Source organism: Giraffa tippelskirchi, chromosome 7 (assembly GCF_054371585.1).
Source record: "Giraffa tippelskirchi isolate mGirTip1 chromosome 7, T2T-mGirTip1v1.2.pri, whole genome shotgun sequence".
Classification (NCBI taxonomy): Eukaryota; Metazoa; Chordata; class Mammalia; order Artiodactyla; family Giraffidae; genus Giraffa; species Giraffa tippelskirchi.
Window position 1 is genome coordinate 18,532,489 of NC_137281.1, and position 27,506 is coordinate 18,559,994.

A 27,506-nucleotide genomic window follows, 5' to 3' on the forward strand; every position below is an offset into this window, starting at 1 on the left:
TTGGGTAATAAAAGAGTTTTGGAAATAGTGGTGATGAGCGTACAATATTGTAAATGTTATTAATGCCAATAAAATAACTTAAACATTTTTGTGCATATAATTAGACAATTAAAAATAATAATAACATCCCCCAAACCACTGAATTGTATACATGAAATGGTGGATTGTAGGATGTGTGTGAATTATATCTCAGTAAAACTGTTAAGAGAGAAAGGCAGCCAACAGGCAGGAAGGCAGGAGGAAAAGTGATGGCTTCTCAAACAGTGGTTATGAGACAGCTAAGAGAGAGAATTTTTCACTCTATATTCTTTTGTACTTTCAAAATTTTGTACTGTGTTGCATGTTTTACACTTTCAAAAAGTAAATTACATATTTTTGAAATAAAAGTATTTGAGGTCCCTTGTTCAAAACTGAAGAATTTTGGGACTTCCCTGGTGGTCCAGTGGCTAAGAGTCTGAGTTTTCAATGCAGGGGGTCCGGGTTCCACCCCTGGTCAGGGAACTGGATCCCATTTGCTGCAAATGAGAGTTCCCATGCCACAACTAAAGACCCTTCATATCACAACTAAGACCTGGTGCAGTCAAATAAATAAATAAAAATATTTTTTAAAAGTGAAGAATTTCAAGACATTGACAGCCCTCCTGTGGGTGGGACCCTGTGTAACTTCAGAATTTCATGCCATGAAGCCAGCTCTGTCCTGCAGTACTGAGAATCCTTGTCTCTATATTTTCTTGCTAAAAGATACATTTCCAGAAAATTTATAAATGCGGTTCAATCAACTATACCAGCAGACAGTTTCTTTATTCCCCTTTCTACCCTCCTTGAGGGAACAAAGCAGAGTTCCAGCTTACAGCTGGAACTGCGGTCCCCTCTGCTGCCTCACCCTTCTCACAGCCACCACCGAGCAGCTCTAACAAGCAGAACAGGCATCCCTGGCCCCTGCTGACCCCAGCAGCCGCAGAAGTCAGTCTCAGAGCTGGTGCTGAGGGGCCACCGTGCATCCTATGCTAAGGACTTCTGTCTGTTGTCTCCTTCAGACCTCACCGGGGCTCAGGTTGCAGGTGAGGAAACTAAGGTCAAAGGTCACTCAGGATGGGAACCTGCACACTCTTAAGCCCTGGCCAGAAACCCACGGGAAAGCCTGGCCCAGGCCAGCAGGGCTCATAACCGAGCCAAGTGGGCAGGATGACACATTCCGAGGTCCTGACTCTGGGTCCCGTTAGGGAGGGCTGCCCACACAGCTGGAGTTGCTGGCCACAGACGGAGTGACCCTTGTGGCCCTAGAAGATCAGATCTTCTCATTTTGCAGGAGATGCTGGAAACCCACATTTGGGGAGGCAGGGGGCAACTCTGCACAATGTTTTCCAGTGTTGGCTCACACTGAAACAAATGCATCTGAGGCCCAGCCCAGCCCACAGGCCACAACTACAGTAAGTCCCCTACGTATGATTCATTTCTGTTCTAAGAGTGCGTCCATAAGTCCAATTTGTTTGTAAGTCCAACAAAGCTGGCCTAGGAACCCAACTAACACAATCAGCTGTATTGTACTGTCTTAGAATACTTTTCACACAAATAATATGTACAGGAAAAACAAACACAAAAAGTAAAACATTTAATATTACAGACCCTTGAAAAGTACAGTAGTACAGTACAACAGCTGGCATACAGGGGATGGCTCACACGTTCACATCTTTGAAAGCTCGCAACTTGAAGGTTCGTATATAGAGGACTTACTGTAGTGGCTTCCCCTGGCTTGCCTGTCCCCTTCCCATTCTCCATCTCCAGCCTCCTCGCAGCACCACAGTGGACCACAGCTGGAGATGCCCCATGTCCACACCAGTTGGGGAGCTGAAGGTGCACAGGCTGAATCTAGGAGGGTGTGAATCCCGCCCACCTCCCTGTTGCAGCACGCTGCCCAGCCTCCTTACTTGGTGATGGTGAGCAGCGTGGTCTGCGACCTCACATCCCAGATCTTGATGCTCCTGTCAAAAGAGACGGAGGCCACCTTCTGGCTGTCGGGGTCAAAGCAGCAGGCGGTGACCGACATCATGTGATGATCTGAGGCACAGGGAGAGTGACTTGATACCGTGCCTTCCGTGCTCTGGGCCACACGCCCCTGGGACACAGAGGTTGCTCCCCCAGACAGCGACAGTATAATAGAAACACGACTCTGGTTTTCACAAGGAAGGGACTCTTCACTTGCATAATCATTTCCTGAGTGCCTGCTGTATACCAGGTCTTGAACCAGGAGCTCTGCCCCCTTCCCCCTGCAGAGCTCACAGGCCGACACCTCTGAGCAGGAGACAACCTGCAGCAAAAGTCACAGCTCCAAACCAAGAAAAGGAAACCTGGCCCAGCCCCGAGAGGTCTCTAAAAGTTATGGAGGGAAACAGGAAAGGAAGAGTGCTCCAGGCAGAAGGAACAGGGCGCGCCAAGGCTTGACATGAGGACACAGCATGGAGGAGCACGGTGTGCAGACAGGGCTTGAGGTGTGAGGAGAGAGAGAGTACGAAGTGACACATCAAGGGAAAAATGCAAGCTGGGTGGCAGGACACACATCATGGTTCCATGGTGATAAAAATAAACATTGAATGCATGTGGGAAGTAGTACCGTGTGTGTGCATTGGCATACACACACACTCACAGGAAGACCACCTAGCAATGCACTGTTAATGATAGGTACCTCCCCAGATGAACCTATTTGAAGGGCAGGAACAGAGACATAGACGTAGAGAATGGACTGTGGACACAGTGGGGAAGGGGAAGGTGGAATGAACTGGGAGAGTAGCACTTACATATATACATTACCATGTGTGAGACAGTTAGTGGGAAGCTGCTGTATAGCACAGGGAGCTCTGCCCAGTGCTCTATGATGACCTAAAACGGTGGGGTGTGGGGGGTGGGAGGGAGGCTCAAGAGGGAGGGGATATATGGAAACATACAGCTGATTCACTCTGTTGTAGAGCCGAAACTAACACAACATTGTAAAGCAGTTACACTCCAGTTAAAAAAAAAATACTATCTCACAGTGCAATTTTAAAAACACTTCTTCCATTGAACTTGAGGGATGTAAAAATAATTCAAATCAGAAGAAATACTGTGGAAGACTAGAATAAATAAATTATAAGCAAAGTTCTTTAAAAATAATCATCATAATAGGTCCCTCTGGGGAGAAGACAGGACAGGCACAGCAGCCTTGTACGTCTTCCTTTGTGCTCAGTTGCACAGAGTCATGTCTGACTCTGTGACCCCATAGACTATCGCCCACCAGGCTATTCTGTCCATGGGGATTTTCCAGGCAAGAATACTGGAGTGGCTTGCCATTTCCTCCTCCAGGGGATCTTCCTGACCAGGGATTGAACGTGTGTCTCCTGCATTGAAAGCAGATTCTTTACCACTTTAGCCACTGGGGAAGCCCACTGCTTACACACTTACAAATTTTTTCCCAATGATTATGTGCTTTTATTTTTTCTTTTGAGTTAACTGTTAACTCACATGCAGTCATACAGAGATCCTGTATGCCTGTCACTCAGTTTCCCCCAATGGTAACATCTTACACAATGATTGCACAGGATCACAACCAGGAAAGCAACAGTTGATGACTGTTTTTTCAGTAGATGCCATTCTAGTCTTTTTGATTATCTGAATTTGTTTTTTCATATGTGACAATTGATAGTAATAAAATTGCTAATCCTCACTATTATAAAACACTAGAATAAATACGTGTGTTATTAATAATCAATGATTATTATTTTTATGGGCTTCCCTGGTGACTCAGCAGTAAAGAATGAGGAATGCGGGAAAATACACATAAAATGTTAAAAAGCCTGGAAAGAAAGATACAAAGTGAAGTCGCTCAGTTGTGTCCGACTCTTTTCAACTCCATGGACTGTAGCCGGCTGGGCTCCTCCATCCATGGGATATTCCAGGCAAGAATACTGGAGTTGGTTTCCATTTCCTTCTCCAGGGGATCTTTCTGACCCAGGGATTGAACCTGGGTCTCCTACACTGCAGGCAGACTCTACCATCTGAGCCACCAGGGAAGCCAAGAAGCTTGGGTCTTCATTCAATAAAAGATGGGCTTTAAATGTCCATGTGAGTCTGGAGGAGAACAACGTTTCATTTATTTTAAGCATGAGACTGAGTGGAAAAGCTTCAACCAGTCTTGATTTTAATTGCCCATGTTTTTATCCACCAGGGCTTCCCTGATAGCTTAGTTGGTAAAGAATCCACCTGCAATTTGGGAGACCTGGTTTCGATCCCTGGGTTGGAAAGATCCCCTGCAGAAGGGAAAGGCTACCCACTCTGGTATTCTGGCCTGGAGAACTTGGGCTCTACCTACTCCAGTATTCTGGCCTGGGTCACAAAGAGTCGGACATGACTGAGCAACTTTCACTTCACTTTTATCCATCAGCGTTCCATCTTTAATGACATGGTTCACAGCATTGCTGATTTACCAAATAAAACAATCAAAGTCACTGTCATTCAAGTGAAAAGTGGCTGTTATCATAATAGAACAGAGCAGGGAGCCCACGCAAACTCACCTTTGATACGGGACACGGTGGTAGTGTCTTTCACATCTATTATAAGGATTCCATGATCCACATCCAAGGCCAAGACCACGTATTTACCATCAGGGGAGAACTTACAGGAGACTATGAAGGTTTCATGATTGAGCTTCCACTGAAATAGGGCAACAATCAAAAGGTTTTCTCTCTAGCCCAGTGTTCCAGTAGGACTTTCTGAAATATTCTATCTATGCACTGTTCAATATGCCAGCCACTGGCCACATGTGGCCACTGAGTCCTTGTAATAGGCTAGTGCAAACAAAGAACTGAATTTTATTTAGTTTTCATGAATTAATTTTTAATTAATACATGTAATTAATGTGTGTCCAGGACAGATGAACAAGGATAGGGGTCACCTAGCAGAACTGGCAGCAAGGTTCTAGTAATGGCCAACTTGACTCTTGTTCAGTTTGGTAAACAAGTCTGCCTGTGGACAAGACCTACAGTGCCAGCCTCTCAGGACAGAGAGCTACTCAACATTCTAGAAAAGGAAGATCTCTCTGTATGTTATAAATTATGTTACAAATTATGGTATTGCTGTTGTGAAGCTTTTTAAATATGCTCCCCAATTCTTTGATAGTCCTCTCTCCACAAAAGTGAAAGTCACTCAGTCATGTCTGACTCTTTGCGACCCCATGGAATGCAGTTCAGCAGGCTACTCTGTCCATGGAATTCTCCAGGCAAGAACAGTAGAGTGGGTGGCCATTCCCTTATTCCAAGGAATCTTCCCATTCCAGGGATCAAACCTGAGACTCCGGGAATGTAGGCAGATTCTTTACCGTCTGAGCCACCAGGGGAGCCTTAAGGTGGAGTCTAATTACCCGCCCCAAGAGTGTGAGCTCAATTCAGTGAGTTACTTCTTTGGATACAATACGGCAAAAGTGATAGTCTGTGACTAGGTCATAAAAGAAACCACGGCTTTCTCCAAAGAAGACATACAGAATGGCCAACAGGCACATGCAAAGATGTTCAACATCACTAATCATTAGAGAAATGCAAATCAAAACTACAAAGAGCTATCACCTCACACCGGTCAAAATGGTCAACATCAAAAAGTCTACCAATAAAAAATGCTAGAGAGGGTGTGGAGGAAAGGGAACCCTCCTACACTGTGGGTGGGAATATAATTTGGCACAGCCACTATAGAGAACAGTATGGAGGTTCCTTAAAAACTAAAACCAGAGCTACCATACAATCCAGCAATCCCACTCCTGGGTATATATATGGAAAAGATGAAAATTCTAATTCAAAAAGATACGTGTGGGACTTCCCTGGTGGTCCAGTGGTTAAGAATCCACCTTCCAATGCAGGGGACATGGGTCTGATCCCTGGTCGAGGAACTAAGACCGCACATGCCACAGAGCAACTAAGCCTGTGCACCACAACTACCAAGCCCACATGTTCTGGAGCCTGTGTACCACAATGAAAGATCCTGCATGACACAACAAAGATTCTGCCTGCTGCACCTAAGACCCGCCACAGCCAAATAAATAAATAACAAACGAAAAGATACATGCACCCCAATGATCACAGCAAAACTATCTACAACAGCCATGACATGAACACAACTAAATGCTCACTGATAGATGAAGGGATAAAAAATGATACGGTATGTACATAAAATGGAATATTCAGTTCAGTCGCTCAGTCGTGTCCGACTCTTTGCAACCTCATGAATCGCAGCACGCCAGGCCTCCCTGTCCATCACCAACTCCTGGAGTCCACCCAAACCCATGTCCATCGAGTCGGTGATGCCATCCAACCATCTCATCCTCTGTCGTCCCCTTCTCCTCCCGCCCCCAATCCCACTCAGCATTAGGGTCTTTTCCAATGAGTCAACCCTTCGCATTAGGTGGCCAAAGTACTGGAGTTTCAGCTTCAACATCAGACCTTCCAATGAACACCCAGGATTGATCTCTTTTAGGATGGATTGATTGGACCTCCTTGCAGTCCAAGGGACTCTCAAGAGTCTTCTCCAACACCACAGTTCAAAAGCATCAATTCTTCGGCGCTCAGCTTTCTTCACCGTCCAACTCTCACATCCATACATGACCACTGGAAAAACCATAGCTTTGACTAGACGGACTTTTGTTGGCAAAGTAATGTCTCTGCTTTTAAATATGCTATCTAGGTTGGCCATAACCTTCCTTCCAAGGAGTAAGCGCCTTTTAATTTCACGGCTGCAGTCACCATCAGCAGTGATTCTGGAGCCCAAAAAAGTAAAGTCTGACACTGTTTCCACTGTTTCCCCATCTATTTCCCATGGAATGATGGGACCAGATGCCATGATCTTAGTTTTCTGAATGTTGAGCTTCAAGCCAACTTTTCCACTCTCCTCTTTCATCTTCATCAAGAGGCTCTTTAGTTCTTCTTCACTTTCTGCCATAAGGGTGGTGTCATCCGCATATCTGAGGTTATTGATATTTCTCCCAGCAATCTTGATTCCAGCTTGTGTTTCTTCCAGCCCACCATTTCTCATGATGTACTCTGCATATAAGTTAAATAAGCAGGGTGACAATATACAGCCTTGACGTACTCCTTTACTCAGCCATAAAAAAGAATGAACTATTGCCATTTGCAGCAACATGGATGGACCTAGAGATTATTAATATCATACTAAGTGAAATAAGTCAGACAGAGAAAGACAAATATCATACAATATCATTTATTGTGGAATCTTAAAAAAATGATACGAAAGAACTTATTTACAAAACAGAAATAAACTCACAGGCATAGAAAACAAGCTTATGGTTCAGTTCAGTTCAGTCGCTCAGTCGTGTCTGACTCTTTGCGACCCCATGAACCGCAGCATGCCAGGCTTCCCTGTCCATCACCAACTCCTGGAGTCCACCTAAACCCATGTCCATCGAGTCGGTGATGCCATCCAGCCATCTCATCCTCTGTCGTCTCCTTCTCCTCCTGCCCTCAATCCTTCCCAGCATCAGGGTCTTTTCCAATGAGTCAGTTCTTCGCATCAGGTGGCCAAAGTATTGGAGTTTCAGCTTCAACATCAGTCCTTCCAATGAATATTCAGGACTGATTTCCTTTAGGATGGACTGGTTGGATCTCCTTGCAGTCCAAGGGACTCTCAAGAGTCTTCTCCAACACCACAGTTCAAAAGCATCAATTCTTCTGCACTCAGCTTTCTGAGTCCAACTCTCACATCCATACACGACCACTGGAGAAACCATAGCCTTGACTTTTGTTGGCAAAGTAATGTCTCTGCTTTTTAATATGGTGTCTAGGTTGGTCATAACTTTTCTTCCAAGGAATAAGTGTCTTTTAACTTCATTGCTGCAGTCACCATCTGCAGTGATTTTGGAGCCCAGAAAAATAAAGTCAGCCACTGTTTCCCCATCTATTTGCCATGAAGTGATGGGACCGGATGCCATGATCTTAGTTTTCTAAATGTTGAGTTTTAAGCCAACTTTTTCACTCTCCTCTTTCATCTTCATCAAGAGGCTCTTTAGTTCTTCTTCACTTTCTGCCATAAGGGTGGTGTCATCCGCATATCCGAGGTTATTGATATTTCTCCCAGCAATCTTGATTCCAGCTTGTGCTTCCTCCAGCCCACCATTTCTCATGATGTACTCTGCATATAAGTTAAATAAGCAGGGTGACAATATACAGCCTTGACGTACTCCTTTTCCTATTTGGAACCAGTCTGTTGTTCCATGTCCAGTTCTAACTGTTGCTTCATGACCTGCATACAGGTTTTTCAAGAGGCAGGTCAAGTGGTCTGGTATTATTACCAAAGGGGAAAATGGGGGTGGGATAATATCTTATAATGGAAAAGAATCTGAAAAAGAACATATGTGTTTATATTCATAAATATACACATTTATAATGTACACATATATACACACACATGCACACAAATATATATCTGAATCACTTTGCATATACCTGAAACACTGTAAACCAGCTATAACCACAAAAATAAAAAAAAAAGAAGGAAACTAGAGGCTCTCTTGAATCACTTGCTCTGAGAGAGTAAACCGCCATGTCCAGAGGACACTCAGGCAACCTTATGGAGAGACTTGGGTGCAGAGGAACTGAGGGCTCCTGCCAACAGCCATCTTGGAAGGAGACCCTCAGCCTCAGTGAGCCTTCAGAAGACTGTAGCCCCAGATGACATCCTTAATGTGACCTCACAAGGAACCTAAGCCAGAACCACCGGCTAACCTGCTCCGATAGTTCTGTCACGAAACTCTGCAAGGACTTCTTTGGTGGTCCAGTGGTTGAAAGTCCCCCTGCTAGTGCAGGGAACACAGGTCCAATCCCTGGTTTGGGAAGACCCACATGCTGAGGGGCAACTAAGCCCATGTACCACAACTACTGAGCCTGTGCTCTACAACAGAAGAAGCCACCACAATGAGAAGCCCACACACCACGACGAGAGAGCAGCCCCGCTCGCTGCAACTAGAGAAATCTCATGTGCAGCAAGGAAGACCCAGTGCAGCCAAAATACACCAATTAATTATTTTAGAAAAAAGAAACTCTGCGAGGCAATCAATGCTTGTTGTTTGAAAGTAAGTTTTGGAATAATTTGCCAAGCCGCAGTGGATCACTAAGTCAGCCCTACAGATGGCAAGTAGCATGGACGTCCTGTGCAACAAAAGTAATAAAAGTACTAAAACAAGTTACTGAAGAGAAGGGAAGGGACTTCTCAGGTGGTCCAGTGGCTAAGACTCCTCACTCTCAATGCAGGCGGGCTGGGTTTGATCCCTGGTCAGGGAACTAGAGCCCTCATGCCACAACTAAAGATTCCACATGCTGCAACTAAGACCTGGGGCAGCCAAATAAATAAACAAATATTAAAAAAAAAAAAATCTTGGGGAGAGTTTTTAAAAAAGAAGAGAAGGAGAAACATCTCAAAAAAAAAAACCAAAGAGGCTAGAGACAAGAGCAGGACTTTTATGTGAGATGAAAGAAGCATTTGGGAAAATGCTAAAAGTCAGGAGTAATCAGTGATCATATATAATGACACTCTGTTGTCAGCAGAACATGTCAAGTTGTCATGCTTGCCCGTGTTCATATGCAATGTGTGTGCAGGAAAAGAGACACCAAGATGTTAACTGTAACACTATGTTTTTACACTTGGCTTCTCTCGTCTTTCTAAAAATGTTTCACAATGAAAATAAATCAATCTTGCACTAAACAAGATTTTTCTTTTAAGGAGAGAACAGAGGAGAAAGGGAGAAGAGAGGTGATGAGAAGCTGCCGGGGCCGGGGGGCGGAGGGGGAGGGCAATGGGGATGGGGCAGGAAACCCTGCCGAGTGCCTGAGCAGGGGGCTCAGACACCAGGCAGGAGACAGAGGGACCCTGGGCCCATTTGGATGGATGGATGGATGGATGGTGGCCCCTTCTCAGATGGAAAACAGACTAGGAACCAGCGGCCTTGTACTTTGGCCACGTGGCCTTCAGCCCATGGCCTCAGCTCTACTTCCTGCCCCCATCAAAAGCCAACATCCCACAGGAGAGGGTCTCTTTTCCCACACAGTTCTCTCAGTCGATAATGCCACCCTCCCTACCCTCTGCCCCCACCTCTACTTCTTCCCTTATACCCACCCTCCCCATCCCTGAAGCAGAGCCCTTCGCGGCCCACGTCAGATAGCTTCCCTTCCCTGAAGCCCACCATCCATCATGTTGGGTCCCTGAGAAAATATTCCTTTCCTGGAAGATTGGCTACTCTTCCCAATCCATGACCAGCTCAAGGACACCTAAGGCCCAGTAAGAACCTGTGCTGTAGGCAGGGAAGAACAGGGTGAGATGAACTAAGAGAGCAGCATTAACATACCTACACTACCACGTGTAAAACAGATAGCTAGCGGGAAACTGCTGTAGAGCACAGAGATTTCAGTTCCGTGCTCTGTGATGACCTAGAGGAGGGTGATGTGATGGGTGGGGGTGGTGGGAGGAAGGCTCAAGAGGGAGGGGATACATGTTTACATATAGCTGATTCACACTGCTGTACAGCAAAAACTAACACAACATTGTAAAGCAATTACACTCCACTTAAAAAATTAAAAAAACAGAAGACCCTGTGCTGTGACATCTCCACCAGGGCAGAGCATACATACCAGCAGCTTGCCTGTTTCAAGGTCCCAAGCCCTCACTGTTTTGTCATAAGATGATGCAATGATTCTGGAAAGAAAATGACAAGAGTCTTAACGACCCAGACTATTACACCTGTGGTTTCTAAGAAAAATCAAATATTTAACAGAAAGTTTCTACAGTTTAGGACCAAGATTGCAAAAAATACTTGAACCCTTCTAAGGATATTTCATGAGGCCCCTGGAGAACAGGGGGTTCTCAGTGAAAACAGAGAGATCCTAACACAGAAGGCACCACAACACCATCCCCTTCCTTAATCCTTTAATCGGCCATCCAAATATGTCCTTTTCTCTCTGGGGCATTAAAGGTATCATTTCTTCTGTTTTGTAATTGACTTCTCTTAGAAGGATAGCCACAACTCACAAGGATCAATCGCTTCTTCCACTGATTTCACATCTATTTTTTTTTTTTTTACAGGAAAAGACTGTCATAGCTCATTTCATTCTGAATGTTTTCTTTGTACATTTAGTACAATATTGGGCTGGCTAAAGAGTTCACACAGATTTTCCCATAAGATGTTATGGAAAAGCCCTAATGAATTTTTTGGCCAACCCAGTAATATAAGTGTGTGCTTGCCTTCTTATTTGGCATGTTTCAGTGACGATGTGTCCTCTATATAAGATAAATTCCCATGAAGCTTACCTTGGAGTACGAAATGGCAACCCACTCCAGTATTCTTGCCTGGAAAAAGAGGAGCCTGGCAGGCTACAGTCCATGGGGTCGCAAAGAGTCAGACATGACTGAGTGAATGAGAATGTACATGAAACTTAAATTCCCCCACGCGTTTTTACTCGTAGATTAATTTTGTAGCTACTGCTCAGGCTAAAAGCAAATCCATTTTAAAGCAAATCCCCTTTTAAAGGCTCATCTCACATCTGTGCGAGGCGTGAACGCAAATGCACCCCAGATGGCCTCCCAACCCAACTCTCCCCAGTGACAGCTCAGGCTTGCTTCCTGGGCCCCAGTTTCTCCCTGTGACATGAGGGCCTGCACTGAATCGCTAGTGAAGCTTGCAGCTGCCCCAGTCCACAGGCGTGACTGTGGGAAAGAAACTCCATGAAGAACATTCAGACTGGCTTCAGTCACAGTACACTTCGTCTTTTTGACATTTTAAATTTTCAGAGTCATCACATCTACGTGGTTCTCACAGCAAAAGATGGAAACCAGGAGACCAACATATGGGAGTGTAAGGTCGGGTGTTTGCTGAAAAGACAGTGAATGGTCCCTGGCGTGCTGTGTGTGGGCCTGCCCCGCCCTCTCACCTTCCTGACCAGAGTCACATGAGGGCAAGTCACCTTCTGCTGTCAGCCGTGATGCTGCATTCCAAAACAGGACCTTTGGGCACTGGGTCAAAATCCCGAACAATGGATCCATCCTCAGCATCCTCGTATCAGCAGGAGAGAGCGGGAGAGGGGCAGAGGTCACTAAAGTGTCAACAGAAGCAGTGAACTGAGTTCAGCATCAACCCTGAGCTTGTCTGAGTACTCACGGTCCTATGACTCTTCCCCCAGCTCAGAAGGGTGAAAGGACTTCCCCACCACTCCCAGAGCAGGAAGGCCACCGTCACCATCCACGGCATCCCCAGGAACTCCCCCTCCATCCCACAGTGGCCCATGGAAACGGGCCACTCTGAAGGCAGAGCTGCAAACAGGTAATGTTCTCATTCTCTCCTGGCCAAAGCGGCTTCACAGAATCTAGCAAGATCTTTCAAGAACTTTCTAAAACTTCCCACCATTTGACCTAGCAATTCTATTCTGGGGTGTGGCGGGGGGACAGTCTTCCCTAAGGAAATAATCTAAATTGTGGTCAAAGACTTGTGCACAAAAAAGGTTCATCACTGAACTTATGGTTGACAGGAGGGAAGAGATAGTTAAGGAGTTTGGGATCAATATGTTCACACTGCTATCTAACAAGGTCCTATTGTACAGCACAGAGAACTCTTCTCAGTGTTATGTGGCAGCCTGGATGGGAGGGGAGTTTAGGGGAGAATGGATACATGTATATTGTATGTATGGCTGAGTCCCTTTGCTGTCCACCTGAAACTATCACAACATTTTTAACTGACTATATTCCAAACGAAAAGTTTAATGAAAAAGGTTCGTCATGTGTTACAGGGGACAGACAGCAAACTCACCGGCAATGGTCTGTGTACACCTAAAGGGGGAAGTTAAACTCTAAGACATCCAACAGTGGGACCCAGGCAACTGTTATCTCACCGAGGGGAGACAACTAGAGAATATGATGAGGACAAGGTAGGGTAATAACTGACAATATGATGGGAAAAATGAGGGTCCCAAAGTGAAAGGTGCTTGAGTGACAGAAATCAAAATGCTTTCAATAAATGTGGAGACGTCCCTGGCGGTCCAGTGGTTAGGATTTCACCTTCCAGTTTGTGGGGTGCGGGGTCAATCCTTGGTCAGGGAGCTACGATCCCACATGCCTTGTGGCCAAAATACAAAAACAATTGTGCAACAAACTTGATAAAGACTTTAAAAATGGCCCACATCAAAAAAATCTTCGAAAAAAAAAATGCGTCGGCAACTTTTCAGGATAAGCAGAGGTGGAAAGTCCCCTTGAAACAAATGCTATTAGCAAGACAATGAATTTCTAGAAAGATCCTGCATTGTTATGTGAAATTATGGTGCCCCGTTGGGAGAGCTTTTGGCCTGGCCAGACCAGGCCTGAGACAATTCTCCCTGACATGCAGAGACCATTTCCCATTAAGACCACAAGCCTGCTGGGAGGCATAGGGCTCTGTGTCAGGGGTCCCCAGGACCACCCTGATGATTGATGATTCTCCAGGATTCATAGGACTCAGAATATAGGCATGATCACAGCTATGAATTACAGCAGCCAAAGGACACAAAGCAAATTCAGCAAAGGAAAGGGCACATGGGGTGAGGTCCAGAGAAAACCAAGCACTGCTTCCAAGAGTCTCTCCCTAGTAGCATGGAAACATATACACTAGTATGTGTAAAATAGATAGCCAACGGGAATTAGCTGTGTGACTCAGGGAACTCAAACAGGGGCTCTGTAACAACCTAGAGGTGTGGGAAGGGGTGGGAGGTGGGAGGGAGGTTCAAGAAGGAGGGGACATATGTATACCTATGGCTGATTCGTGTTGATGCATGGCCAATGCAATATTGTAAAGCAATCATCCTTCAGTTAAAAATAAATAAATTTTGGAAAAGACAGAGTCTCTCCCTGTGGGTAGCATGGGATGTACTTAATTCCTTCAGCAACCAGTCGTAGCAACACATGTCAGCTGCTGTCTTCTAGGGAGGTGCACCTGAGCCTCGGGACCCAGATTTTTATGGGGGTCTGGTCACACAGGCATCACCCACGTGGTCTGCACAGTCTAGACACAGTGAGCCCCCTGGATCACTTAGGGAAAGATTCATATGACTGTAGGACACTGCTCACCAGCGAAGTTCCCAGATGCCAGCCAAGGCCAGCCTTGCCAGCGGGTCTTTGCAAGGACAGCAGCCTCAGGCCACCTGTGCAAACTCTTTTCTGTACAGATCCAGTCCCTCAACCCCTGCTCCATGAGACTCTAAACAGCCGAGTCCTTAATCAAAGCCCCCTGGCAGGAAGAGATCCCAAAGAGGAACTCATGGGGGCAGGACACATCCAGGCTGGAGGATCAGCTCATGAGCCTCATGACTTGGGAAGAAATGACTGGCTCTGATGGTCTGTGATCCAGCCTCCCTGGCTGGTGTGTTACCCTAGAAAAAATATGTGTCTGAGGGATTCCCATGTGGCTCAGCTGGTAAAGAATCTGCCTGCAACGCGGGAGACCTGGGTTCGATCCCTGGGTTGGGAAGATCCCTGGAGAAGGGAAAGGCTACCCACTCCAGTATTCTGGCCTGGAGAATTCCATGGACTGTATAGTCCATGGGGTTGCAAAAAAAAAAAATGTGTCTGGGAATTAAAGAAAATGATCACTGTGGGTCCTGAGGATGAGGCCCATTGCAGTCTGTGGCCAAGTCTGTGGCCTTAGCCCTGTGCCAGCTAAGGGCAGCACTAGAACAGAATGAGGTCTGTGGGGCTGCACAAGTTCAGTGCTCGATAGTGCCACCATATGGCCAAGAGGGAAAATAGCAATCGCGGACTGATAACTTGGAAAATGAGCACTGCCATGAACTACTTGGCGGGAAAGCTACATAGCAATAGAGCCAGATGTTGCCAGTGAATTCCAAAGACAGTGGAAATGTCTATGTTTTGTACTGAATGTTTCCTGAAATAACTGGGCCATTGGCTAGGGGTATGGGAAAACAAATAGACAGTTACCCCTTCATTTGGCATTTGGGACTAGGAACTCTTCCTGTGGATTCAGATAATTTAAGATTGGTTGGACTTTGAATGAATGGCGAGAAAGTGGTTCTAATAAAGGAGGAGAGACCATATTTGTAGCCCGTGTTTACTGTCATTATATAAACAGCTTTACTGCGTGGTCTCAATTTCATAAATATGTGTACACATGTTCAAACAGGAAAAAGGAACTACACTCCAACCTTTTCACGGCAGTTTACTCACGGTTCACGGAATGATTTTTTTTCTTTGTGTTTTTTTGTTTTTTGGTGATAAAGCCATCTTACCTTCATAATATGAGAAAGACTAGCAAAGTGGTTTTTTTTATAATGACTGAAAAGAGATGTACCATATTAGAGGACAATTGGGCATAAGATAAGGATAATTTTTCCCCCACTTCTTCATACATTGATGGACTTTCTAAATTATTCACAATGATCTTCAGTTAGGAGAAAGGGAGCTTTTTTAAAGCTTAAGCCAGGGGACTTCCCTGATGGATCAATGGTTAAGACTCTGCACCCCCAATGCATGGAGCTCAGGTTTGATCACTGGTCGGGGAACTAGATCCCACATGTTGCAACTGAGACCTGGTGCAGACAAATAAATAAATAAAAGGCTAAGCCAGATGTTTGGGTTTGTGGTGGGTTGAGAAGAAAAACAGTGATGAGAGTGGGGGAGAGAAGAGAGAGGCAAGGAGACTTTTTCCAAAGATACCTCGATGGAGAAGGTGATGCACATGGTAATGACTTGAATGACTTGTCATCCCCTGAGGGAGGGCTAGCCCAAGAACTGTAACTGGGGCAGGGAGAGCCACAGGAGGAGCCAGGAGCAGAGACAAAGATGGAGAAAAGAGAGCCAGGGGGAGCAAAGAGGACCTGTTGGAGGGGCAGCCAAGGCAGGGAGACCAGAGAACTGGGTGATTTTGCAACTAGGCGTGAAGGTATGAAGGAGGGCAGGGGGTGGAGAGGGAGCAACTGGAGAAGGTGGCACGAAGTGGTAGGGCTGTGAACAAGTCAGGTATGGAGGGAGTTTGGACAGGTTGAGGTGACTGCATCCTGGAAGGAGCATGGAGTAGGCAGGAAGCAAGGGCAGTGAAGCTGTTGCGGGGAGTCAGGGATGTCTTGATGGATGGTCCCTAATACTGGGACAAGAAAAAACAGGCAGACTTCCCCTTAGAGAAGGAGAAACCCTTTGGCCAAAACAGACAGAAACCCCTGTGAGTCTTTCCACTGACTCAAAAGGTGAGAAGAACACGAGAACAATCTGAAGATGGTAAAGCAAAATGCACACTTGGAAAGTCACCAACCTCCCTCTCCATAGGTGATGACAACCAGCAGAAACCCCCTTACCCCTAGGCCTTCTCAGTCATCCTAGAGGGCTAAGAAAGGGCCTCGGGCTTCCAGAGGAACCAGTGGCTTTCCCAACAAGAAGATCATGGGGCTGGGTGGAGGGGGTGGTGGATAAGGGCCACAGAAGAGAAGGGAGTGGATGTCTGTAGGGACCTGGAATGGGCCAGGCAGGTCCTGGAGTAGCCCCAGCTCTCAGCTGATCCTGAGAGGCCTGGGGAAATTCAGGGAGGCCCAGGAGGTCATGTAACCAGGGTCAAACATCTGGTAGGTCTCTAATGTGGGGCTTGAACTATCTGGATAGTTTCCAAACCCTCCTGCCTAGTCATCCTGGCTTGGTACCCACCAAGACCCAGAAGATGTTCCTCTAAGGTGGTCTGGATGGTGAGGAGCTATCCTCTACATAGTTGCCCAAACTGGAACCCAGGAATCAGCCTTAACTTACTCCATCCTGTCCCCTTCCTGCTCCTGAAGCCAGAGGAGATAGCAAAACTCAGAACTGACTGTCCTTCCCAGTGGGCTCAGCCTCACCACACACTCATTTGCGGAATGGCCCCCAATGGCCATTGTCATCTCCCAGCCCTGATCCCTCCTCATCTTCTCCTGACTGTCCAGCAGTACACCCAAGCAGGCCCACCAGGGTCTGCTGGCTATGCCCTGAAGGCTTTGAAAGAGCTCATAGTGGCCACCTCTCTATAACCTTGTCTGACCATCACACCCCTGTTCCTGTGCCCCTGCTCCCTGCATCTTACGGCACTGACCTGTTCTCTGGCCTGCCTCTCCCACTCACCCTTCGTGGACAGGTCCCAGGTTTGGCCACTTTTCTGTCCTCTTTGATCACCCAGGCCTGGACATACCATCTCTGTGGATGGAACTGAATATTCCAAGTGAGAAGGAGACCCAGAGTGATGACCCAGCTCAGAGACCCTCAGGCACAGCCTCCAGCAAAAGCTGGCGAGCTCCCGGTCCAGTGGTCTCCACCCCTTCTCCCACTGTTTCAAAGTCAACAGGCTGACAGCAGCCACAGTAACTTCATCTCTCTCCAGTGACTTAACACTACAGTGAGCCCTCACTTTGCTTTTTCTTCTTGCACTTTGTTTAGAAAGGCTTCTCCAAATCTTTGGGATCCTTGAATGTCTGGAAACTCAATACTGGGGAAATCTCATAAGAGGTGACATAAGCTTATGGGATGTTTTGGTTCCACCTAACACAGGGCCACCTACCCACAGCTTCACGGTGCAGTCATAGGAGCCACTGAGGATCTTTGTGTCGTCCACACAGAAGTTACAGGAACTCACAATGTGCTCGTGCCCCCTCATAACTTTAAACGGGATCTGAAAAAAGGATAGCCTGAAGGAGTTCAGAAGGTTGCAGAATACCAGATCGATATTTTTAAAATCAGTAGTATCCCTAAACATTTGCAATGAACAATACAGAAAAAAATTGCATTTACAAAAGCATCAAAATAGGAATAAATTTAATAAAAAATGTAAAAATTATACACTGAAAATTACAAAACATTGTTAAGAGAAATTTTAAGACTTAAATAAATGGAAAAGCATCCCATGTTCGTGGATTAGCAGACTTACTATCTTATGAAAATACTCTCCAAGTGTTTATATTAATATATTTATTTATTTATCAGTTATTCAACACTATCCTTCAGGCAGACTTCTTTTCTGAAATTGACAAGCTGATTCTACAATTTATAAAGAAACTTAAGGGAAGTAGAAGAGCCAAAACAATCTTGAAAAGGCACAAACGTAGGGGACTCACAATTTCCAATCTCAAAACAATGCTCAAAACATACAAAGGGACAGCAATCAAGACAGTGTGGTACTGGCATAAAGATAGACATACGGATGGATGTACTAAAGCTGAGAATCCAGAAATAAGCACTCATATTTTTGGTCATGTGATTTTCAACAAGGGTGCCAAGACAAATAAAAAGAGAAAGAGAAATCTTTTCAACAAATTGTGCTGGAACAAGTGAATATCCACAGGCAAAAGAATGAAGTTGGACACTGCGCTCATACCATATACAAAAACTAACTCAAAATGGATCAAGACCTCAATGTGAGTGCTAAAATTATAAAACTCTTAGAAGAAAACATGGGTGTAAATCTTTGTGGATTTGCAGTGGTCTCTTAGATATGACAACAAAAGCACAAGCAGTAGCAATGACAACAACAATGATAAACTGGACATTATCAAAATTAAAAACTTTTGTGCCTCAAATGACACCATCAAGAAAATAAAAAACAATAAATAAAAAGAAAAAATTTTAAAAAGGAAAGTAAAAAACAACTCACACAATGGAAGAAAATGTTCGCAAATCATATATCAGATTAAGGATTTGTATGTGGAATACATATAGCACTCTTAAAACTCAACAAGAAGGAGACAAACAATACAAATTAAAAATAGGCAAAAGATTTGATAGGCATTTCTCCAAAATAATATGTAAATAATCTACAAATGCATGGAAATATGCTCAACATCATAAGCCATTAGGGAAATGTAAATCAAAACCATATTGAGCTAAGAGAATAAATCTTAAGAGTTCTCATCACAAGGAAAAATTTTTTAATCTATTTCTTTAATGTTGTATCTATATGAGATCATGGATGTTCACTAAACTTTTTATGATAATCGTTTCATGATGTATATAAGTCAAAACATTATGCTGTATACCTTAAGCTTATGCAGTGCTGTATATCAATTATACCTCGATAAAACTGGGTTAGGTGCATTCAATTATAGTACCTAAATATAAAAAATCAGAACAAACCAAATAAACAAAGAAACATATTGAGGACTTTCCTGATGGTCCAGTGATAAAGAATTCACCTGCCAATGCAGAGGACACAAGTTCAATTTCCAGTCTGGGAAGATTCCACTTGCTGAGGGGCAACTAAGCTGGTGCACCACAACTGCTGAGCCTGCCCTGTAGAGCCTGCGAGCTGCAACTACTAAGCATGGCTGCAATTACTGAAGCCCGCAGGCCCTAGAGCCCATGCTCTGCACTAAGAGAAGCCACCAGTGAAAACCCTGCATATCACAACCAGAGAGCAGCCCATGCACAGCAATGAAGACCCAGCACAGCCAGCAATAAATAAAAATTACAGGGTTGCCATATAGATCAGTCTACTAAAAGCAACCCATTATATGCATCTGCCACAAACATCTAAAAAAAAAATTGAAAAGAAACATATTGAGATACCACTTCATACCTAGTAGAATGTCTATAATCAAAAAAAATCAGATAATAACAAGAATTGATAAGAATGTGGAGAAATCAGAACTCTCATATACGGCTGCTGCTGCTAAGTAGCTTCAGTCGTGTCCGACTCTGTGCGATCCCATAGATGGCAGCCCACCAGGCTCCCCCGTTCCTGGGATTCTCCAGGCAAGAACACTGGAGTGGGTTGTCATTTCCTTCTCCAATGCATGAAAGTGAAAAGTGAAAGTGAAGTCGCTCAGTTGTGTCCGACTCTTAGCGACCCCATGGACTGCAGCCTACAAGGCTCCTCCGTCCATGGGATTTTCCAGGCAAGAGTACTGGAGTGGGTTGCCATTGCCTTTTCACATATGGCTAGTGTGATGTAAAATTGTTCAGCCACTCTGGAAAATAGTCCAGCAATTCCTCAAAAAGTTAAACACATGTGTTAACTTATGATCCAGTAACTTTACTCCTAGATTTGTACCTAAGAAAAATGAAACCATATGTCCAAACTTTAACATGGGCCTTCATAGCCATATTAGTCATAATACCAAAACTTGGAAACACCACACACCCATGGTCAACTAATCTTCAACAAAGAAGGCAAGAATATACGATGGGGAAAAAACATTCTTTTCAGCAAGTGGTGTTGGGAAAGCTGGACAGTTGCATGCAACTCAATCGAAATTAGATCACTGAAATTAGATCACTGCTTCACACCATACACAAAAACAAACTCAAAATGGCTTGAAGACTTCAATATAACACATGACACCATAAAATTCCTAGAAGAAAATGGGCAAAACATTCTCTGACATAAATCAATGTTTTTCTTAGGTCAATCTCCCAAGGGGAAAAAAAAGCAAAAATAAACAAATAGGACCAAATCAAGCTTATAAACTTTCGCACAGCCAAGAAAACCATTTAAAAAATGAAAACGCAACCTATGGAATAGGATAAAATATTTTAAAATGATGCAACCAACAAGGACTTAATTTCCAAAATATACAAATAGTTCATACATCTCAAAACAAACAAACAAACAAAAAAATTGGCAGAAGATCTAAATAGATATTTTTCCAAAGAAGACATCTAGGTGGCCAATAGGCACATGAAAAGGTGCTCAACATTGCTAATTATTAGAGAAATGCAAACCAAAACTACAACGAGGTATCACCTCATACGAGTCAGAATGGTCATCATCAAAAAGTCTACAAATAATAATGCTGTAGAGGATTTGGAGAAAAGGGAGCCCCCCCCTCCACTGTTGGTGGGAATGTAAATTGGTACAGCCACTGTGGAAAATGGTATTAGCAAAAAACTAAAAATAGAGTTGCCATATGATCCAGAAATCCCATTCCTGGGCACATATTAAAAAAAGAGGAATACTCTGTCTTGAAAAGATACATGCACCCCAGTGTTCATAGCAGCATTATTTACAATAACTAAGGCATGGAAGCAACCTAAGTGTTCATCGACAGATGAATGGAAAAAGAAGATACGGTACAAACATACAATGGAATATTAGCCATAAAAATGAATGAATCAATGCCATTTGCAGCAACATGGATGAACCTAGATATTATCAGACTGAGTGAAGTAAGTCAGAGAAGGACAAATATATGCTATCACTTACATGTGATATCTTGAGAAAATGATACAAATGAACTTATTTATGAAACAGAAACAGACTCATAGACATAGAAAGCAAACTTGTGGTTATGAAAGATGAAAAGGAAGATAGGGATAAGTGAGGGGTTTGGGATTAGCAGATACATACTATTATGTACAAAATAAACAGCAAGAAACTTACAGTAGCACAGGGAACTATAGTCAATATCTTGTAATAAACTATGGTGAAAAAGAATCTGAAAAATAATATATACATACATATATATATTCAAAATACACATATTCTGAATATACATATATTTTGAAACACTTTGCTGTACATCAGAAACTAACACAACATTGTAAATCAACTACACTTCTTTTTTTTAACAATTAAAAAGAAAAATTGGAAACAATTCAAATGTCCATCCACCTTTGAATGAATAAATAAAATGAGGTATATCCATACAATAGAATATTACTATGCAATAAAAAGGAAATGAAGGACTTCTTTCTTCTGATCTGGGATTTGAAAAGCTTGGAAGTCTCCACTCCATCCTCACAAGGAAAGAGCTGAACTGAAAAATCTCTTAGATCCATCAAAGAAGTGAGGTCACAAGGCAAATGGCTGCCCCCCAAATTGGAAAGATAGGCAGGCAAATGCAAAGAATTCCAAGTTACCAGGTCAGAAATCCAGGAGCAGTAACTTCCATGGAAACCATTGCCAGGATAGGGAGACCTGAACTATAATTGACCAATTGCTGGAGGCTCTGTGTGGATAACTCTGAGAGTTAAACTGCAAAAGGGAATCCAGTAATGGATCCACAAAAAAATCCACAATTTTGTGAGTGTTACCTCCAGGAGTAGTCCTAATCCTCCCAGTGAAAACAGGAGAAAAATCCCCTTGTGCTTCCAGCAGGAAAAAGGAACCATTTTGAATATGCCACAGCATCCTGTTCTTCTTAAGCTCTGCCCTCAGGAGAAACTAACCAGAGTCTAACCTGCTCAGATTTTATCAGAAACCAACTGACCAGGGGGAAGAGAAGTACCCAATCCTAGCAAGCTCTAGCCATCCTAAACCATGTAAAAGTGAAGGGTGGGGGTTACAGACTAAAAAGCACATGTGAAGTTAAAAGTCCAGAGGCACAGGTTCACTAAGAGACAGAGAAAATCATAGGGCTATAGAATGCTCCTCTGCACCCTACACCTAACAATCACATTACTAAAGGCTGGTTGACAGCAGTTCATTTTACCTAGTAAACCATGTCTGGCTATCAAGAAAAAATTACAAGAAACACTAAGAGGCAGAAAACACAGTTTCAAGAGAAAGCACAAATATAACATCAGTTCCAGACTCAGATGTGGCAGGGATGTTGGAATTATCAGACCAGGAATTTAAAACAACTCTGACGATATGCTAAGGGCTTAATGAATAAAGTAGACAGTTATGCAAGAACACATGGGTAATGTTAGCAGATAGATGAAAATTCTGGGAAAGAACCAAAAAGAAATGCTACAGATCAAAAACACCATGACAGAAATGATGAATATCTTTGATAAGCTTATGATTAGACTAAACATGGCTGAGGAAAGAATCTCTGAGCTTGAGAATATCTCAATAGAAACCTTCAAAACTGAAAAGCAAACAGGAAAAAGATGGAAAAAAAAAAAAACAACCAGAACAGACCATCCAAGAACTGTGGAACAACTACAGGAGATATAACATATACATAACAAGAATACCAGAAGAAGAGAGAAAGGAACAGGAAAATATTTGAAAAAATAATGATTTAGAATTTCCCCCAAATTAATTTCAAACACTAAATCATAGATCCAGGAAGCTCAGAGAACACCAAACAGGATAAATACAAAAAAATAAAAATAAAAACCTACTCATACATTTTAAAGCTACAGAATATCAAAGATAAAAAACCCCCAAAAAGGGACTTCTCTGATGGTTCAGTGCCTAAGATTCCATGCTCCCAATGCAGGGAGCCCAGGTGTGATCCCTGGTCCGGGAACTAGATCCCACATGCCACAGCTAAGAGTTTGCATGCTTCAACTCCTGGAGAAGGGAATGTCTACACACTCCAATATTCTTGCCTGGAGAATTCCAGGGACAGCAGGGCCTGGTAGGCTACAGGCCATGGGGTTGCAAAGAGTCGGACATGACTGAGTGACTAACATTTTCTCTTTTTCATGCTTCAACTAAAGATTCCACATGCCACAGCGAAGATTAAAAATCCCATGTGCCACAACTAAGACCCAGCAAAATAAATAAATAAAAATAAATAATTTTTTAAAAGCCTGAAGGAAGTCAGAGGAAAAAGACACTTTACCTCTTGAGGAGCAAAGATAAGCCTGACATCCAGCTTCTCCTCAGAAACCATGCAAGTAACAAGAGACTGAAATATTTCAAGTAGTGAGAGAAAACACTTACCAACCTAGAAATTTGTATCCTGCAAAATTACCCTTCAAAAGTGAAGAAGAAATACTTTCCAGACAAACAAAAATTGAGGAACCTTGTTACCAGTAGATCTACCTTGCAAGAAATGTTAAATGTTCTTTAAAGACAAGGAAAAGGATATAGGTCAGAAACTCAGATCTATATAAAGAAAGGAAGATTGTGTGTGTGTGTGTGTGCACGCGCACTCATCTTTGTATGATTACCTCTATGTTTTTCCCAGCAAAAAGTTCACATATATCCTGGCTTCTCCCTTACCTCTTTGGAGCAGTCCTTTGGAGCTTTCTGAGAGGTCATCTCGCATGCTATAGTTCTCAGTAAGCTCCAAGAATAAAACTGAACTGGTAACTCTTACTTTGTGCATTTTTTTTCTAAGTTGACAGTGCTGAGTTGTGGCGACCTGGGAGGAGGGATTTGAGGCTCAGCTGCCAGGCAGTGCCTGCACGAATGCAGGAGCTATGGATGAGGAGGACCAGGTTGGGGTGAGGCAAATTCAGCCTGGGGTTCAGGGATGAGGGGAGGCGGGCATGTAGGGTAGGGGAGCGGTTTCGGGGTTGTGGAAAACACGCTGGTGTGGGGATGTGAGGAATGAGAGGGCCTTTCCCCTCTAGGTAGCTGGGAGAAGCGGGACAGGAACTGGGCCACCAGGAGACTAGCTAAGAGGCTCCAGGTCGGGGCTGGGCCGCCAGGGGGCACAGGCAAACTGAGCCAGGCTGCGGGGGGGAAGCGGGGCGGGCAGGCGTGGGGCGGGTCAGCGGGCGGGGCCTGGAGCCCAGGGAGCCGGCAGCCCCGGCTGAGTGCGGCCCCGCCCGGAGAGGAGCTGTGCTCTGCTCCACGCTCCGCAGCCAAAGCCCGCACTTTAAGGCAGTGTCCTCCCACCCCGAGCTCCCTTCTCTGCAGCTGCCTACGCCTCTAAACAAAACTCTCCTTCTTTTTCTCATAACAAAAACAGAACTTTGGTATGGGAAAACATCTACCCCCTTCTGGACCTTTCTGGGCAGAGTTCTTTCGGGGTTTATTATGGAGAGGAACGGAGAAGGAAACGGCAACCCACTCCAGTCTTCTTGCCTGGAGAATCCCATGGACAGAGGAGCCTGGCCGGCTACGGTCCATAGGGTCGCGAAGAGTTGAGTTTTACACCAACTTTTTCACTGTTTTCTTTCACCTTCATTAAGAGGCTATATGTAGCATCCCACAAATACATTCTACAAGTTTGCCTGCCTGCCTCTCTGGCCGGGACTTGGTCACAGTTCTGCAGGGCATTGGGAATCCAGGAGCAAAGACCTCAGCTCAGGAGTGTGTGATGGGCTCCTGCTCTGAGGAATCAGTGTGGGAGATGGGCGAGGCCACCGCACAGGCAGCACCTGATGTCAGGTCACTGCCAGAGCCAGCTGATCAGGGCTCTAGATGGAGTGCAGGGAGAGACCACCCCCACCGCGCCCCCATCCACCAGGAGCAACAAGGAGGACCCGGGAAGTCAGACTGGCTTGAAGGTCAGCAAATCAGAGGGAAGAGGAGAACAGAGACATGAGCTCGAGCCAAAATGGCTTGGAAGATTATGGTCAGATCTTCCGACTTCGTCTTAAATGAGCCAAGGAGAGGTTTAGAGTCAATTATTTTTAAAATTTGTGACACATCCATGTGTGAGTGTGCATTATTTAAAGGCCAGGATGAAGCATGAGCACTGAGAATGTTCTTTAGCAAACCTTCTCAGGAGAGTTGGATGAAATCATCTGAAACATTCTTCTATCCTGCACCTTCATTTCAAAAGATGATTTGTAACATTTTCACTGAGCTGCACAACCACTTTAACCTTGCTGTATAAACACCTCCAAAGTGTACTGTTTTCAATCACTGCTCTCTTCTATTTTTCCTGAACTGCTTTCTCTTACTCTAGTTCTTAATTAGGACTTTTTTGTTGCTGTTTGCCAGAGTACTCCCTTGAGTAACTATTTCTTCAAAGAGACGCATCCTTTCTGAGTTTTTGGAACTCTAAAAAAGATGTCTTTTTCTTGGCTTTCTCAAAGACAGCAGTTTGGCCAGGCAGAGAATATTAATACTTAGGTCACAAAGTTTCCTCCCAGAGCTTTATATAACTTCTCAACTTCTGTTAACTTAATAGATCATAAAATCTTGCAGCCAAAAAAAATTTAAGCCACCTGAATATGCAGGCACCCAAGACTAGTTAAATCCATTAGGGGGCAACTAATCAATGGAGTACTCTCCAAAAAAAAGAACAAGGGGATACATGTATATATATGGCTGAGTCCTTCACTGTTCACCTGAATCTATCACTACACTGTTAATCAGCTCTCAGTTCAGTTCAGTTGCTTAGTCGTGCTCGACTCTTTGTAACCCCATGGACTGCTGCACGCCAGGCCTCCCTGTCCATCACCAACTCCCAGAGTTTACTCAAATTTATGTCCATCAAGTCGGTGATGCCATCCAACCATCTCATCCTCTTCTCCTCCCACCCTCAATCTTTCCCAGCATCAGGGTCTTTTCCAATGAGTCAGGTCTTCGCATGAGGTGGCCAAAGTATTGGAGTTTCAGTTTCAACATCAGTCCTTCCAATGAATATTCAGGACTGATTTCCTTTAGGATGGACTGGTTGGATCTCCTTGCAGTCCAAGGAACTCTCAAGAATCTACTCCAACACCACAGTTCAAAAGCATCAATTCTTTGGCACTTAGCTTTCTTTATAGTCCAACTCTCTAATCAGCTATACCCCAATACAAAATAAAAGTTTTTTTTTTTAAAAAAAAAAAACAAGGAAGCTGTTTATTAATATGGAAAGAAAAATTTTAAAACCAATTGTAGAAGAGGTCTAAGGTATGCTTCCATTTATGTTAAAACAAAAAAGAGAAGGATCAGAATACACATGTGGGTATATGCATAAAATACCTCTTTAAGGATACAGAAGGAACTAGAAACATTTGTTGTCTCTGTAAAGGGAAAGAGGGTAGTTGGGGAGGCAGGGGTGCTACAGAGACTGTTAATCGAAAAAAAATCAAATAAAACACTTTTTATATCTATTGAATTTGATCTTCGGGATATTCTATGGACAACAGAAGTAAAACACAACTCTTATGACCTTCTCTAATTTTACTTGAAAATCAGAATAACTATCACAAATAAGTTAAACAAAGCACTGGTACACCCTGTGCTTTCTGTTCAAGCAGACTTCCCCATGGAGATTCCAATGCACCCCTGCCAGGGGGCTGACTAAGACAGTCCACAGATCCAGTTGTGGACTTGGCTCCGAGATCTTCTGACAGTTGCAGAAACCTCCATCTCAATTTGATCCCAGGCTTTTCCATCTGCCTGGGGACAGCCTTGCTCCTGTTCATGCAGTTCAGGCATTGGCCACCTATAGATTATATGTCCCTCTAATCTTGCATTGAACTTGACCATCTCTTTGCACATGAGCACTCCATCTTTCTTCACCCCAGAGACATTTCTTTGTTTCCCTCTCTATTTACCCCTCCTGATCCCCACTGCTACCCCCAACACCTCTTATATATGTAGGGTTGACCAGAAAGTTTGTTCAGCTTTTTCTGCAATTTCTTACGGAAAAACCCAAACAAACTTTCTGGCCAACCCAATGTACTGACTTTCCTGCATCTCCCCTGCATTCCTCCTTGCTTTTCTCTCATACTTATTGTTCCTTTATATTTTTTTCTCAGAGAATCCCATGTGCTTGTTTTCTAATTTTCTGTTTCAGTTCTCTGATCTGATTTTTAAAAACTCTGTGGAGGAGTTTGGCTTTGAAAATCCTCTTTTTCACCCCCAAGAATTCTCCCTGTTCTGTTGACAGATTATTTCCTGTTCCCAGCCAACAGCCTTCTTTTCTAGCAATGCATTG

The 27,506-nt window shown here is 44.0% G+C and overlaps 1 protein-coding gene across 4 annotated transcripts in view; it reads right to left on the reverse strand.

Annotated features, from left to right (window-relative positions):
• WDR88 (WD repeat domain 88) overlaps positions 1 to 27,506 on the reverse strand; it is a 43,969-nt gene that overhangs the window by 15,730 nt on the left and 733 nt on the right. For all 4 annotated transcript variants that reach the window (XM_081510410.1, XM_081510412.1, XM_081510409.1 and 1 more), the window contains exons 2-6: positions 17,567 to 17,677; positions 11,982 to 12,070; positions 10,653 to 10,716; positions 4,545 to 4,683; positions 1,929 to 2,058 (exon numbers count right to left, since the gene is read on the reverse strand). In XM_081510410.1, the coding sequence (XP_081366536.1) occupies positions 1,929 to 2,058; positions 4,545 to 4,683; positions 10,653 to 10,716; positions 11,982 to 12,070; positions 17,567 to 17,677 (533 nt within the window). The remainder of the gene's footprint in view (positions 1 to 1,928; positions 2,059 to 4,544; positions 4,684 to 10,652; positions 10,717 to 11,981; positions 12,071 to 17,566; positions 17,678 to 27,506) is intronic.